The sequence below is a fragment of the Pectinophora gossypiella genome, chromosome Z, assembly GCF_024362695.1.
Source record: "Pectinophora gossypiella chromosome Z, ilPecGoss1.1, whole genome shotgun sequence".
Lineage (NCBI taxonomy): Eukaryota > Metazoa > Arthropoda > Insecta > Lepidoptera > Gelechiidae > Pectinophora > Pectinophora gossypiella.
The window spans coordinates 5,572,653-5,589,101 of NC_065433.1; the positions used below are offsets into that span (position 1 = coordinate 5,572,653).

Sequence of the window (16,449 nt, forward strand, 5' to 3'; positions counted from 1 at the left end):
TAATACAAGACTGATTTTTTTACTGTGGCTATTTTGTCTATGACGTTGAAAGAAAGCGCGCGAATTGTGAGACCCGCGGGCGCCCCACACCTCACCCTCGAAAATATAGGCTCTTGTTGAAATACCTCGCCTTAACTGCCTCCGTGATCTAGTACCAATATGCCACTAAAGTGCGTAAAAAATACATAGGTAAATACTTCACAAAAAATGCATAATGCAGTTGATTAGCGATTGCAATGCGTCGTAACTTTATCTAACCCAGTCGTGACGGCTATTCATACGTACGTGAATTATTGGTCAGATTACAAAATTGAAATCACTATCATGGTTCTGTTGGTTCGAATTAGCAAAAAACAGCATTTATACATATTGGGGTAGGCAGAGACCGTGAAATTTCACTTACTACGATCCTAACACACCACTTTCGTTTCTTCCACTCTCAAAGTTTTCAAACTCGCCGATTTAGAATACTTTTGACCTGGCCTTTCTTTAAAACATGCGAGTAGTCCTTAGTGTCACGGACAAGCGCCATCTAGCGAAAACGGGGTGTAACAATTTAGCTACCTGGCTACATATTTTATCACAAAAAATATAGAATTTTTTTTTTTAGCAAGAACGACGCCGTTTTATTTTCCCGCTCCTTATATTCATTATATTCAATCAAATATAGCCAGAATTGAGTACCTATTTCTTCACTTAGATTTGATCGCGTTATGTTCCCTCAACCAGCGCTTATCGCTATCGACCTACTAGGGTCGATTAATTCTTTCAAATATTTTTCCTCTCAGACGACGCCCTGAGCCGAGGTTCGCGCCCAACTGGGCACCCTCAGGCCTGTTGTCTTAAACTTTGTACCGGGTGAGAGCCTTTAGCGCTCCCCATTTGTCCAGCCAAGTAGTCAATATCATCTGCGGCAAATATATAATAAGTCACGTCAAAAAGAATGGGCTGTCTCCGACCAAGCAGTGGACGTCTTTGGATGAAAATTGAATATAAATTCCAAGTGAGTTCTGAAAAAACTTATTCGAAATAATTTTAATTTCCGAACGATCAACAATCTGCAATAAGTCACGTCAAAAAAAAAATCACGGTATGTACGCTTAGCCCTTCCTCTTCCAACTCTACACTTCATAAATCTATTATTATTGATTATCCTTTATGCTACTCAAGAAAATAGGAAATACTTTTTCTTGTAACTACGAATACCTACCTAGGTACCTACCTATTTAATCAGCATTTTAAAGCCAATGAAATTATTACGACCAATTAAGTTCAATCGTTTTAACATGATGATCAGTGGTAAATGTTACTGCGATGAGAATTTTGCAGGACTTACCAATTTAAAAAGCATTTGAATAGTAGTTTTATTTATAAAGTTCCGAACAGCCACGACGAAAGCGTCTGTGATCTTTTCGCTGCTTGTGCGCTGCACGCACTCAATCTACCTACGCGCTGTACGTGATTTCTATGACTGCATGCACGCGAACTGCGCTAAAGTTGCACACCAAACTGTTACTGTATCAGCGCGCGTGCAGAGAGCGTGCTGCGCACTGCTTGCGCGTTCGGTATGCATTCGTTGAGTCTAGACGGAGCCTTAGATTTTATGAGGGTTCAACACACATGTTGGAAACTATGGACTATATTAACCAAACTTTTCTGCGCCTGTTCCCTGTTAGATATTATCATTGAACACACAAAACCAATTTTGACTAATGTACTACAGTTTATTTATAATTATTTATTTATTTAGGTACACATACAGCAATACATATGAAACTTCTACAGACAGCATTATAAATAGAAAGACTTGGTATATATATACACAGCATTCACCATAAATGAAAACAAACAAACTATATCATAAATTATAAACTATAAATATTATATTAACACATTTTTTATGAACAATTTTGACAAAATATACATGTAAGTATTGTTTAACGCTTATAACGACAAAGTGACTTAGCACTTTATTTTTGTAGCATCGAGGAGAATCGTTAAAAATATCGATGTCTGGCAATTTGTCATTAACTTAGTTAGGTTAGGTTAAGTTTACAAAACATATCGATTCTTCACTTAGGGATTTTGAAGATTTGACACAGCTTTTTACAGAAGCGACTGCTTGTCTGACCTTTTAACTTGAAGGGAAAACCAAACCAAATGCAGGTTAGGTCATATACATACTACATACGCTTTTATACATCATATAAGTACATATTACACTAGTTCATTATGTTACAGCACATACATTCAAAAGCTAGTGAAATCATTCCCGGTATACAAATTTTAAAACTTTGTAAATAAGAGTAACAATCACCGTTTGAAAAACTGAAGACTAAGGACTTTAAATATTCAAAAATTGTTTCAAGGTTCAAGCGACAGTTTTCTTGTAACAAATGTTATGTTAATCAGCGTGTAGCGGACTTGTCAGTAGGTACTAACTAAGCTGAAATGTGGTTCTCTTAGTTTAGATATAAGTAAGTGGTGATGGGTTTTCAGTCGTTTATTGGACTGCACTCAGTAGTCACGTCGGCCTCGCCTCGGTCGGACGTTCGCGGAAACTAGAATCATTGCGTCAAAATGAAGTTCAAGTAAGCGTAACATCCTTACTATCTTACGAATCTTCTTCTTTCCATAACTTATTCTTCCCTTGCCTATTAAAAATAATAATAGCTATTTAAAAGATTTCACCTATAAATAGTTTATAAACAAATATTCCAATTATGTTGTGATCAAATAGAATTTATTGCCAATAACGAACATTTTGTGATAATTAATCGCGAATGTGATGCAAATCCAGGTGTTACAAATAAATAAAATATTATTTTCGTTGCGTGCGGGGTTGCTTTAATTTCACTAAAAGTGTGTTTTAGGGATCCCTACTAAAATGGAAAAAGGGACCCTTACGGTGACACTATGTCTGTCTGTCACCCAACTAAGTACTAATGTCTCCCGAACTAACTAATGTTATGGACCTGAAAGGAATAGTTTTACATTTTTTAGTACTTTACAACGATTTTATACTTTTCTACAGTTTCATAATTGTATGTGGTACTGATCAATGTCGTAGCGTGGTTATGGGTTTTTTATACAGTATATTTAAAAACATAAGTACATCAAGTCACGCCCGTGGTCCTTAATGGGGTGAGCAGAGCCACAAGCATTCGGCAGATCCACTTTTGACACTAAGTACTCAGTGTGATGGATTTGGTGACAAGTGATCAGTACAATGCACCCTTAAGTAGGATGTGGGAATTACGTATACGATCACTGCAACAATGAGCTTCCAGAAGTCGAAATCTTTTAAGATTCCAACAATATACTCACCTACTATGTATTAAAAAACTTTAGAAATCTCCAAAGAATGATAAAATAAAATAGTGTTCGGAATTACTCAAAAATATTTTATTTACTTTTAATTTGTTTTACAAAAATTAAATATAATTATTTTATTATTTTTTGTTTTAAACTAAATTGTTTATGTTTATTTTCCTGATATTTTTTTTATTTTCTGTATAATACATGTAATTTAATTATTTCTTGATTAATATTGTGGATGTATTTAAATGGATATTTGCCCATTTACACCATAACTCTGCAGGCGTTCCTTAAAAGCATATAATAAATATCCAAGTAGGTAAGTAATTACTTATCAGTCTAAAATGTAAATCAGTAAGTATGTATAAAACAACCCAAAATTGTATTTATAATCTTCGCGAAAAACAGGACAGAGACCGAATATTCATGGTATTAAATCCTTTCTAACATGATGAACTGTCCATTCAGGCTTTGCTATCTATTTGCAGTCCATTAGGCGACATTTGTCCAGCGACATTTAAGTAATGGAATCGACATTTTCCAATACTTACTTGTTATTTTTTAAAAGTTTGATATCTTGTATTCTACCTTTCAAATGATTTTTTATTAAGTAAAGATCAATTTATTTAATTTGTTATTCCGTTTTTCTTTGTTTTCATTGACGAATTGAGAGGCTCTGTTTTAGCCGTTATGTACCAATAGCGTATAACACAATATATGGAGATTGGAGAACTAATATCTATTGTTAGTAATAGGATAGGTGACTGGGTCCAAGATGAATAATAAAATGCTAATCTAGAAATAGACGCTAGTCTTAGATGATAAAAAATTTACCTCATTTTCCGTTTTGATTTCTTTAGGTACCATTATTTTTTTAAGAATTACATAACAAGGCGTGTCGTCTCTTTTCTCATATGATTATGGTTTCAACCACGTTGCAACCTAGTCACATGAGATACTTTTTTGAAATTTCAAAACAAACATGCTATAAGCTTAAGGTCCATCGCAATTGGTGTAGTCAGAGGTACATCCATCGTAAGATGAACTAAGTACCCACACCTCACCGAGCCAAAACAAATGTCAAAAAAGTTAATATAAATATCGTTTGTATGAGTATACTAAACGGGGAAACTAGATGTCAACATCTAGCCTATTAAGTACAAGACGTTCAAAGATCGAGCGAGAACTTCTAGAAAAGTTGTCTGCACCTTCTAGAAAAGTTGGACGGAAGCTTAAGAAACGGGTTGGGTTCTCGACTTAAGCGTTGTTTCCTGCTTGATACTTTATTTTTATTCTCTCCTTGTACTATTTTGACTTAAAAGTGAAACAATAGGTAAGGTACTTAATATCTACTGTCATTCGAACTTAAGTCTTTGAGACTAGAAACCTCCAAATCGCCCTATTCGTCCTTCATAGATATACAAACTCATGCCTATCCGGGGGAGAGGAATAATGGCATAAATGCAATTCATAAAAGCGATATTGCAATTTCACATTTGCGCATATAAAAGTAAGTATTTATTTATTATAACAATTATATGTGTAAGTATTAATATAATGTAGTTTATGTACTCCTAAGTGAATCTATTTTTGTATTTTTTTACATGTACAAGTATTACCACGCTGTATTATCCTGCTTATATTATAATATAACTAGCGACCCGCCCCGGCTTTGCTCGGGTGCAATGCGGAGGAAAAAATGTTATTATTTACGACATCACATTAAAAACCTTAAAAATAACATTATTTCTCCACTATTAAATGGATGTTGTTATACATTTAACCTTCCTCTTGAATCATTCTGTCTATTAAAAAAAACCGCATCAAAATCCGTTGCGTAGTTTTAAAGATTTAAGCGTACTTAGGGATATAGGGACAGAAAAAGCGACTTCGTTTTATACTACTATGTAGTGATATTAAACGTCTCCTATAATTAAAAGTTGCCAATAAGGCAGACTATTGTACTCTTTCTATTTCTCTATTGTTTTTTATTTTACTGTTTGTGCAATAAAGTGTTTGTTATGTTATGTTATGTGCTTAAAGTTAACAAAATTACAAATAGCAATATTGCTTTTTAGATGAATTGCTTAAATGTGGCTTTTTCTTTAATAAGCCATACATTTTAATAGGTAATCTGTAATTGTCCTTCTTGAAGGGAAATGAGATAGGTCTCTATTGGCTTTGATTTCAGACACCTCCTCATTTTATTATAAGTTATTATTAGATAATATATTATATTATTCGTTGTAATGGTGAGAAATAGTCGATTTGATACCTATCTATTAAGATTTACAGTTTCATCGTTATTCTAATTTTAACTACTAATAACATTAAATAAATTATGAGAGATCGAAAGATCAACTTTATGTTTCTAGTATCTTTCTTACGTTTAAAGTATCAAAACGAGAACAAACAATTGAGAATGGAAGGCCGGAGTCTTAACAAGGCATAACTTTTAAACAAAGATAAGTAGTGACCCGGTGAGTTAAAAAAGGCCATATCGAAGCGATTCATCTAATAACATTAATTAAAAATTAAAAAAAACCCTGACCATAAAAAAGTACTCAATTATTATGACAAAAGGTTATAAATGCTAAACCCTATAAAAAGCAAAAAATAACTTATCCCACACATGCTTGCAAGCAAACTGAGCGTTTAACATTCCTATGACAAATGACCTGATTGATGACCTTGAAAACCTGAACCGATTTCCACCAAACATAGCTAAGAACACTCTCGACTGATATAACTTTCAAACAAAAAAGTCGCATCGAAATCGGATGATCCGTTTGGGAGCTACGATGCTACAGACAAACACATACACATTTACACAGACACGTCAAACTTATAACACCTCGTCGTTTTTGCGTAAGGGGTTAAAAAAGCAATATTGCAATTTGTCATTTGCGCATATTTATAAAAGTAAGTGCGCAATGCACACATTAATGTCAAATACCGATTTTGCTTTATTAGATGAATTGCTTCGGTGTGGCCTTTTTAACCCCCCTGTTCTTGCTTTCACAAATTTTCACAAATTATGAAATACCATATAGGTATATGAACGCTTGTCTCTTACTTTGAGGTCGCAGGTTCGAATCCATCACAGGCCTGAACCAATGATTGTCAAATTTGTTTTCGACTTCATAATATTTCGATCATAAATGATTATCGCGAGAAAACCCATATTCCCGAGAAGTACATTTTTGGAGGTATGTGACCTAACCTGTAGTGGTTTTCCCTTCGCGGGTTGGAAGGTCAGACAGACAGTCGCTTCTGTAATAAACCGGACCTGTCAAATCTTCAGGTTAGGTAAGCTGACCCTGTGGAAACGGAATAATTCTGGGGGGATGATCATGATTATGTAAACAATGTACACACGTATATACGATGTTAAGGATTACTCGTAAGTTAACGAGTTTTTTTTTTAATTTTCGTAATAAACTTTTACGCGTATGAGGCTTGAGGGCCCATTTTGAACGAACCCTATACCTATCTAAGAAGTGAGATAGCGTTTTGCGGTAATTTCTTTTTATTACAAATTTTGTTTGGCGTTGGCTTAGGTTTTGCCGTTAAGAGTTTTTGGCAAATACCCATAGTTTAATGGTACTTCAGTTCGCACATAGAGGATTGAGGGCCTGACTGTAAACTCCATAATTGGCTTATTTGCCTTTCACAAAATCCGATTCCGACTTTCACAATTATTTTAAGACTTTTGCCAACCGGACCGTCACACCGCAAATAGGTAGGTATATAAAATAATATTAGGTACCTATATGTATAAGTAATGATGTGTGTGGTTGGTAAAGCAAACCACCATGCCTTATTTTTTCCGCTTTTTCCTCCCAATTAGTGATTATCGTTTAAAATAAATAAAAGTATCCTAATAAAATACTGTTAAGTATAAGTTAAAATATATTTATATATATTTTTATTTTCATTTTTCCAAAAAATACTTTCACTCACATTTAAATATTTTTTTAATTGTTTTTCTTTTTTATTTAATTACGTATTTTCAATATATTTCAATATGATAATAATAAACAGAATGTAAATCCACCACAGGCTTCGTCAGTCTCACATTTTGTATTAAATACCCGCCTTGTTTCAAATAAAAAAAATACTTTTACTTTTTAAATACATTTTTCCACTAAAGTAAGAAAAATCTGTTTCTCATTTTAAACTATAAGTACATTAGACACATGTGTATGGTTGTCATATGGGTTGTAACGGTTGTGATGTCTCCATGGCTATCTCTTTCTTTGCCGCAGTCTCTCAAAAGCGGTGTTGCTAGCTTAAAATAATCCACCAGATTATGGTAAAGATGTTAGTAACCTGACTATGTTTTGTTATCATTATTTACATAGGTATCACTTTCATATCTGAAACTGTGGAATCGTGGAATTGTGAAAGTCAAAATAAAGCTTATTATTTTAACACCGAGATGATATTTAACCTTGAAGGTCATCATTATCCATCTTAGAACGCACCTATATCAGGAGTGTCACCGGCTTTTCGTATTGATGACTTATAACTTATAACTGCTCATCCCGTTAGGAATTACGGATCTAACTATTATGTAAGTAAGCATGTTATTATGTACCTATTTTTAGTGAAGTGTATCTCCAACTTATGCAACGAGGATCTCGTACACGACCCACTTCGTCTGAAAGGATGAAACATTTTCTAATGAAGGTAAAAATGAAACATTAAAAACTATAAAAAATAAAAGTTTAAAGAATATGTTTATAACCTACTAAACAAGGTAGACCAATTTTGTAAAACAATTTCACATTGTATTGTATTTGCCTAAATTTAGTTTAATTTATTGTTATTTGTTATCTGCGGTTATTTTAAAAATGACTTATATACCGAATTCAGTAACAGTAAGCAGTTTATCATAAGGAAAATATTTTAACTATTGGCAACACAGCGAAAGAATGAGCTCAGTGAATACTTTGGTATTGGTTGCGTCGGTCGGTAAAGCAGTATTAGTCTAACCGAGGACCAAGGTTGTTGTTCGCGCGCCGACCGAAACAACCTCAGCTGTCAAATTAACCTCCTTGTTTACCGTGCTTAAACTAAACCAACCACACTGCCATGGCAAAAAAACCACGGACGATAAGTGAAAATCATCCTCAAAATTTATTTTCCCTCCAATAGTGTGATTTTATTATAAAAATTTTCGGCATAACCAGGTGAGCGCCAATATTTTTTCGTAAAATATAATTTTGAATTAAGATTTAAATAAAGAGCACTTTTTTATTTTAAATTTTGAGTTGTTTTTTTATGTTATCAGTTTGATTGGATTTGTTAATTTGAATTTGGAATTAATTTTTGATTGGACGTTGCGTGTTACAGTCTCTACATTATGACGTCTGAGTCATGCTACTGTTTGCACGTAACTTCTGACATTGTTTTTAATTGCAAAAATTATGACTGTGTTATGCCTTGTTATTAAGTAAGTATGTAGTAAATATTCATCTTCTCCTTATTCTGTATTTAAATACAATGCGTATATTTAGAGTAGGTAACGCCGATGATGTAAGCTTTCTGTTTGTCGCAGTTCGTTATCATGTGTATGAGGAAATTAACATTAAGTATAAATATAAATATACTTAATAAAGGATTACAAAGTATCCTTCCTCATATAGGAAAAAACACAATTGAACAATAGTCGTTATTCATTTAAAACATAAATCATGCGAATATACGATAAGTTTTGACGCATATTTTTTATAGGTAATTAAAGTATATTTTGACACTATTATTTAGATACCTCTTACGATCCATTGTTTTTAATTATAAGAGAATATCATATTTTTTCATATGCGACAACTTGAGTTACGTAATGTCCTGTGACTTCATCAAAGGAACAGTGTGTATCAATTTGGACCAACTAAATACTGAGCAAAAAAGCATTATTATATACGAGTAACAACCATAAGACTTATTTTTTAAAGATTAGCTGCTAAAATAAATATTATTAGCGGATTAAAAAATAATGGTACAAAAAACACATAGTGAAAAGATCTTTAAGCATATGAGGATTACGGTCGGTTTGACTTTTAGAGAATGCGGAAGCTAGACTAGAAAAATGTTTTGTTAAATCCGACAGTATTTTTTAGTGTACTTGGTTTCCCTCTTTTTAGGGTACCGTACCGTAAAAAAGACTTTCCCTATGACGTGACAGTCTGTATATCTTCTTAAAGATCTAATCTAACGCGACATCAACGGCCTTGTAACTTGTTACGACGTTTTGTCTTCATATTGCTGGCCATTCAGTATAACGGCTTTTTTAACTATCTATACATGGCTTGAATACCATTACTCCTACGCTAAACAAATAGGTAGTACTTAACCTCCTAATGTCGAAATTTCCAGACATAATAGGGTTTGGATTTTAAAAGGACATTCGGTGTTACGACGTTAAAGCAATTATAATACTAATCACGAGAGAAGCAAATTTTGACAGCTGTCACACTCTTAATAAACGGAAACCTAAGGTCTAATCGTGTAACTTAGTCTCTATATTGACAGGATACAGAAAACCTCTTCTGTGATTGGTTGAAAATGGGGAAAAATTTTCATTTCGCCAATCATACGATTGCCGCCGTGGTCTGGTGGTTAGAGCGTCGGGCTCACGATCTGGAGGTCGTGAGGTCGTTTAATCAATAAATAAATACTGACAATAAATGTATTTTATTCTTCTCCTTAAATCATGAGCGAATCATCCCCCTCAGTATTCGTTACAATGTCACTAACACCCTGTATAGAGTAACATCAGATTTATTTTTGGTATCCATTCTATAACGCAGTAGGGATTATACGAATGCGGACCATCAAAAGCTGATCCGATTAGCCCCTCAAGCGTCAATCGATTATCACTCGCAATTTTATGCAGATATTTTGTGAACTATTTTTTGGTTTTCGACTTTTCACGTTAAACCAAATAGGTGTACGTACAAAAAATACTTATCATTTAGAAAAGCCTTAAAAATAACATAACGTAAAATCAAAGGGCAGCCTTATTGCTCTTAAGTATTTTTTCCAGGCAACCAGTAAGAGGAAACTGCCATACATAGAACTAGAATTACAAATTATATCCCGAGCAAATAGAACTACTTGTTAAAACAAAGAGATAAGATAACATTTCCTTGCATTGTTTCAAAATGTATTTTGATGGTAGAATGACTGAACACCTTTTTCGTAAATATTCTCCCTCATTATGGCAGTAAGTTTATTATTATTAATATAATATTTTTTTACCCTTACTTTAGTGAAATATTTGATAGCATTGACTACATGGCGAAATAAAAAAAATGAAGACATGCCTGGCCTATCTCAGGACGTTCACCACCACCTTATGATCATTCTAATGAACCTCTATGCTTTTCGTAAGTAATTATTTTGTGATTTTTTTATGTGACGTCTTGTTTTTGCGTGTGGTAACCTTTTATAATAAACAATTTGTATTCTATTCAAACTTTTCTCAGGTACTTTAATAATATTATGTAATACATAATGCATCATGCCCGTATTCGTGATGGGGTAGGCAGAGGTGTATAGCTACTAAGTCCCAGTATGAAATAAAATAAGTATGTGGTTTGGTCACACGGAAAGTTTCGCAAAGCTAAGAAAATGAGATTTTCTTGGCTTCTATTTCTATTTACTGGTCCAGTAGTGAATGCTATATGCGGCAAATCTACAAGAAAGCACGTCAAAAAAGTATCTAGATTCATATTTTATAATTTAACTTTCTTCTAATATAATAATTATATTATGATTATTATATTATATGCCCTGGGATCATGGGCGGTTCCCCTGGGCGACAGGTTGTGTCATTGGTGGCCACAGCTATTTTATCTAATCCTCTATGAAGATAGGTTGTCTGCGAACTGGTGACTCCCCCCCTCCCATACACATACACGCATAAAAGAATTCGCCTTTCTTTTATGTTGAAATTCTGAAATCTTTTATGAAGAATTCTTCTTGCCTGAGATGGATAATTATGATGAATCGTGGTGCATCTTTTTGGAAAGGACATTATACTGTGGGAAGGAAATAAAATAGTATGCAGTGAGCTCCGACAAAACGTATGGAATGTTTTTTTCACTCACACACCGTACAAGCTTAACACCATTCCTGGAAAAAGTTCTCCCCGATACTGACCCGGCGTGATCGACGATTTCCCTCAATCAGCGCTTATCGCTATCGACTCACTAGGGTCGATTAATTCTTTCAAATATTTTTCCTCTCAGACGACGCCCTGAGCCGAGGTTCGCGCCCAACTGGGCACCCTCAGGCCTGTTGTCTTAAACGTTGTACCGGGTGAGAGCCTTCAGCGCTCCCCATTTGTCCGGCCAAGTATTTAATGCCATCTGCGGCAAATCTACAATAAGTCACGTCAATAAAAAACCTGGAAAAAGTAACGAACCTTCTAGAACACTGTCGTAGACAAAAGAAAATTGATCATAGGTAGAGCTTTCTTTTAGAACACATTCGTTTCATGGAATTTTAAAATCCTACATAATTTCATCCTACTTACATAGTTTCACTAGGTCAGATCTAAAGGTAACAAAAAACGTTTTCTATTTCTATTTAACTTATTTATGAATTTTAATTTTTTTTTTTGTTTATCCGAAGGGTAAGGCAAAGGGAACTATGCCCATACAGCCATGTCTGACGTATTTTTTATCTTGATGATTAATGAAATGATGAAAGGTGATGATGATGAAACCTAAGCCCCCACCCTCGGAGTAGACTCCTACTCCGAACCCCAAACGAATTAACTCAAAAGTCCGCATAAACTTTTGAGTTATGAAGCGGCTTCCCGCCACGAAGCGAAAATAGGCAGATACACTTTGTTCATTGAATACTCCAATATAATAACACTCGCGAATGTCTTCCGACTAACTTAATGCGATCATTAATCACAAAACACCACTTCGTATTAATTATTTAGATTACTCAATGAAGAAAGCAACTGTCCCGTTCCCGTTTCCCGCCGAAAAGCCTGAATTTTAAATTTTATAAAATTTTACTTGTTATGTTTTTCTATGATGTCACTATGCTTTTCATACAAATTCCATAGTATATTCATCTGATTTGACTAGTTCGATACTATCCTATTTGCTACGACCTATTTGGTTACAATATTATGTTCGTTCATACATACATAAACTCACGCCTATTTCCCACCGAATTCAATTTGCTTCGATCCTGACACACTTCTCTCCACTCACTCACTCACTCATTCGCTTCTTTCTTCTTCTTCTCTCTTTTTCTTTTCTTTCTTCTGACTTATTTTGTTCGTAAAATAAAAAAAAATATATAATCCGTAAAATTCAGATGTTTATTATAATAACAGGCATGTCATAAAAGTTGCGAGTACTCGAACATTATACGAGCGAGAGGCTGTCACCTATCATATCCAGTGACGTACCATTTCTCTTTACTGTTGGTAAAAAAAGTTATGTAACAAGAGTTGTATTACCTAGCCTTTAGGCAGATAAAAAAAATATAAAATCAGAGTACAATTTGAATAAAAAAAACAGCCAGTGTTTGCTTACTATTGAAGAGTTTTTTAATGACCTCCGTGGTCCAATGGTTGAGCGTTGGGCTCAGGATACAGGGGTCCTGGGTTCGATTCCCGGACATACCATAAAAATGACTTTTTGGTCCCTGTTTGGTTAGGATATTACAGGCTGATCGCTTGATTGTCTGAAAGCAAGATGATGCGTGCTTCGACGGCACGTTAATCCGTTGGTCCCGGTTATCGCTTACTGATGTAAGTAAGTAGTCGTTACATGAGCCATGCCAGGGTCAATGAGGTTGGTATTCCACCTCACAACTACAAGATAGAAGAACATTCCCACTTTGGGAAAATTCATAGGAAAAGCCAACGGCACGTTAGTATGATCGTACTGGATGTCGTGTCGTGTGTGGGTAGTGTAAATATTCAGGCTAGGTTCTTAGGTAGGAGTCTGCGGGGACGTTTACAGCCATTTGTCTCAGGATTTATTGCTCATGACGTCACTCCCATGCATTAACATAATTGGTACCTAATCGATTTTTCACTGGAAGGTCAAACTATAGGCGAAATTAATTGGATTCTTCCACACTAGTTTTACTGCCATTTCAATGGAATGAAAAGCTAATAGTCATTTCCATGGCCACCTTTACATATGAATACAGTTGATTAGAAAAGTGTTTACTTTCGTACTTACATTCAAACAGTTTTATCTTCGAAATAAAATCCCCCAATAAGAGAGACAGACATAAGTACATTTGCGTGCTTTCTTAAAATCACATCGTATCTTTCAAGGTTAATTTCAATTATAATGGCGGCGGCGTATTCAGGTATTGTGTTACTGTTTAAACCCGTTTTTAGTTTTCCTACTAAAGGTCGATGCTAAAATTAGAATTTACTCAGCTTCTTAAAAAATATTCAGTAAAAAGGAAAAGATTAGGAAAAAAGGCGGGAATACCTACTATTAAAACTAAGTTTCATTCAAACTTTGCCATCCCTTTTTACCCCCAAATCCCATCATATAATAGTTATACTGATTCCAAGTCGCGTGTCATTGTTCTCCAGTTAATATTTTAATCTTTATTTACAAAAATATTATAGAAGTACCTATTATATAGAATAATAATAATAATTCTTTATTAAAGGCAAAAACAAAACCCATTACAATGTAAAATATAAAAATATAGAATACAAAAATCCAATTATACAAAATAAAATATAAAATAGTTAAAGTGTAAAACATGAAATTTTAAAATAACAATAATGATAAAATAGATCATAAAAATACAATACGGTACAATACAATACAATACTATTTAAAATTTGTGACTAAGAATAGGACTGGTGATATCCTCACATATTCTTTCAAGTATTGCGATATATATACTTTTATTTACTATTATAATATATACTTTTATATATGATTATAATATATACTTTTTTATTCCTGACTTTTAGGCTGAAGTCCCGCATATTTTACAGCTCAATCCCGCTTTTGAAATCGGATAACACTGTACCCGACACAACGGTATAGGTACGGCTTAAGGATACATTATTATTATGGGAACTCATACATAATATAACATATCGTGGCTGACTTTGCAAACTGACGTATCTGCAATATTTTGCTAAAATAATTTGTGTCTTATCGACAATAACAAAAGGTCCAAATGAGTTACGCTAAAAATTTCAGATGCGTCAGTTAGTGACGTCAGCGTCGATGTACCGTATGAGTACTCTGTGAACTGTTCAATCGACCAGAGTCGAGTTTTACGCATTGAATTTGTTTTAAATGTTGGCTGCAAAAACAAAGGGTGAAATTAAAAAAGAAGAAAAAAAATTAAGTCATTTCCCTAACACTGCGATATAAATCACGCTTCTCCGAACACGGATTTACTACCCCGCAGAAATACAATGCGTATCCCTATCGGTTATCTGCCATGATCACGCGTATTTTGAAAGAAGTTTAATTAGCTGCAAGTAGATATAAGACACGACGAATTCATTAAAAACATCATAGAAGGAAAGAGAGGAAGGGGAAGACCAAGAAGAGCTTACATGGAACAGATTAAAGAAAAGGTTAACGTCGTGTCTTATAGGGAAGTCAAGGAATTGGCCTTTGATAGACTGGAATGGAAAATGCTACACCGACAAGAGCGTGGCTCTTAAATTGATGATGATGAGATATCTCAATATCCAACATTAATATTAACTAGATTAAAGTTAAAAGTTGCGAAACGATGAAATTTATATGGACTATTAATTTACCTGCACTTTTATCGTCCAAGCAAATGGGCCTTTAATTTAAAAGTAAGTATTTTAATGATTGAAAATATTATTAAATAAAATTAATACCATTTAAACTAGTTGTATAAACTAGTTAAACTAAACTAGTTATAGTTACTTTATTTAATATAACTTATTTAAAATTGTAAATGTTATAAAACTAATTAATTAATTTAAAAAGTAAGTAAACAGAAAAGGCAGGAACGGAAGTGAAAATTACGCGGCGAATGAAAGAAATGAATAACGGGGTTGGATAGCTTCCCCGACTTTTCTAGGAGACGTTGATTGTGTTACGATGGAAATTAATGAATAGTCGATAAAGTCGCCCAATTACAGTGTTTTCTTGAAATATCAATAAGACATTCTCATATTTTGTAACATAACATAATCTCACTTGTTAATTTTAAACAATAAATAAATTAAACTCAGATAGGCGTCTCGCTGTACGTATGCAAAACATTAGTTTTTTGTTTACAAATTCTGCCTTGTGTGTTCCATAAATTAGCCTATCTACTACCCGTCCCTTTCCTTTTCAGTGGATAAGAAAATGAAAGGTATAACTTGAAATAGAAACATTACAACCGAAGCCTAACCTACATTTTCAAGATCTTTTCATACTTACGTCACCGGCGTAAAATGCGTGTAACAAATCGTCAATGACACTATATGAAGTTTACAGTATATTTTCCAGTACGCCGCGGTGTTGCCACGCTTATTTAAGATATCACCAAATACCTACATTAACTCACATCAAGGGTGATCAGAGCCAAAAAAATGAGAATTAGAATGCTGAATGGTAATTTCGATACAAAAATACTTACATAAAAATGAAAGTGTCGATTTACTATCCACACCATATAAGGACTCCCAGCTGAACACAGAATTTAAGACAACAGGCCTGAGGGTGCCTAGTTGGGCGCGAACCTCGACTCAGGGCGTCGTCTGAGAGGAAGAATATTTGAAAGAATTAATCGACTTTAGTGGGTCGACAGCGATAAGCGCTGAATGAGGGAAATCATCGACCACGCCGGCGGGGTCGGTAATGGGGTTCTGAAGTGTTTGGTATCGCGAGCTGATTGGCCGCCTCTATGGCTAAAGTAATCGGGTAGTCGGGATCGTATGTTACGTCCTTCGTGCGGACGCTATTGCCGCTCTCGTATTGGACTTTTCAGCCATACATGACGTTGCCACAGAAATGCTGTATAAATCATCAGATCAACTCCTAAGAAGGACACAAACCATATGGTGACAAGTGTAGACCCCATTATTCAATATAATGATATTATATTATACCACTGTCGGTGTTTACGACGGGA

At 34.3% G+C, this 16,449-nt stretch overlaps 1 protein-coding gene across 3 annotated transcripts in view; it reads left to right on the forward strand.

Annotated features, from left to right (window-relative positions):
* Nucleotides 1–2,565: 2,565 nt before the first annotated feature.
* LOC126380092 (alpha-1,3-mannosyl-glycoprotein 4-beta-N-acetylglucosaminyltransferase A-like) overlaps nucleotides 2,566–16,449 on the forward strand; it is a 76,640-nt gene continuing 62,756 nt past the window's right edge. For 2 of the 3 annotated variants that reach the window (XM_050029315.1, XM_050029316.1), the window contains exon 1: nucleotides 2,566–2,591. In XM_050029315.1, coding sequence (XP_049885272.1) covers nucleotides 2,581–2,591 — 11 coding nt within the window. In that variant the 5' untranslated portion in view covers nucleotides 2,566–2,580. Of the gene's footprint in view, nucleotides 2,592–8,277; nucleotides 8,514–16,449 lie in introns of those variants that run through there. The other variant, XM_050029317.1, reaches the window with a different exon arrangement.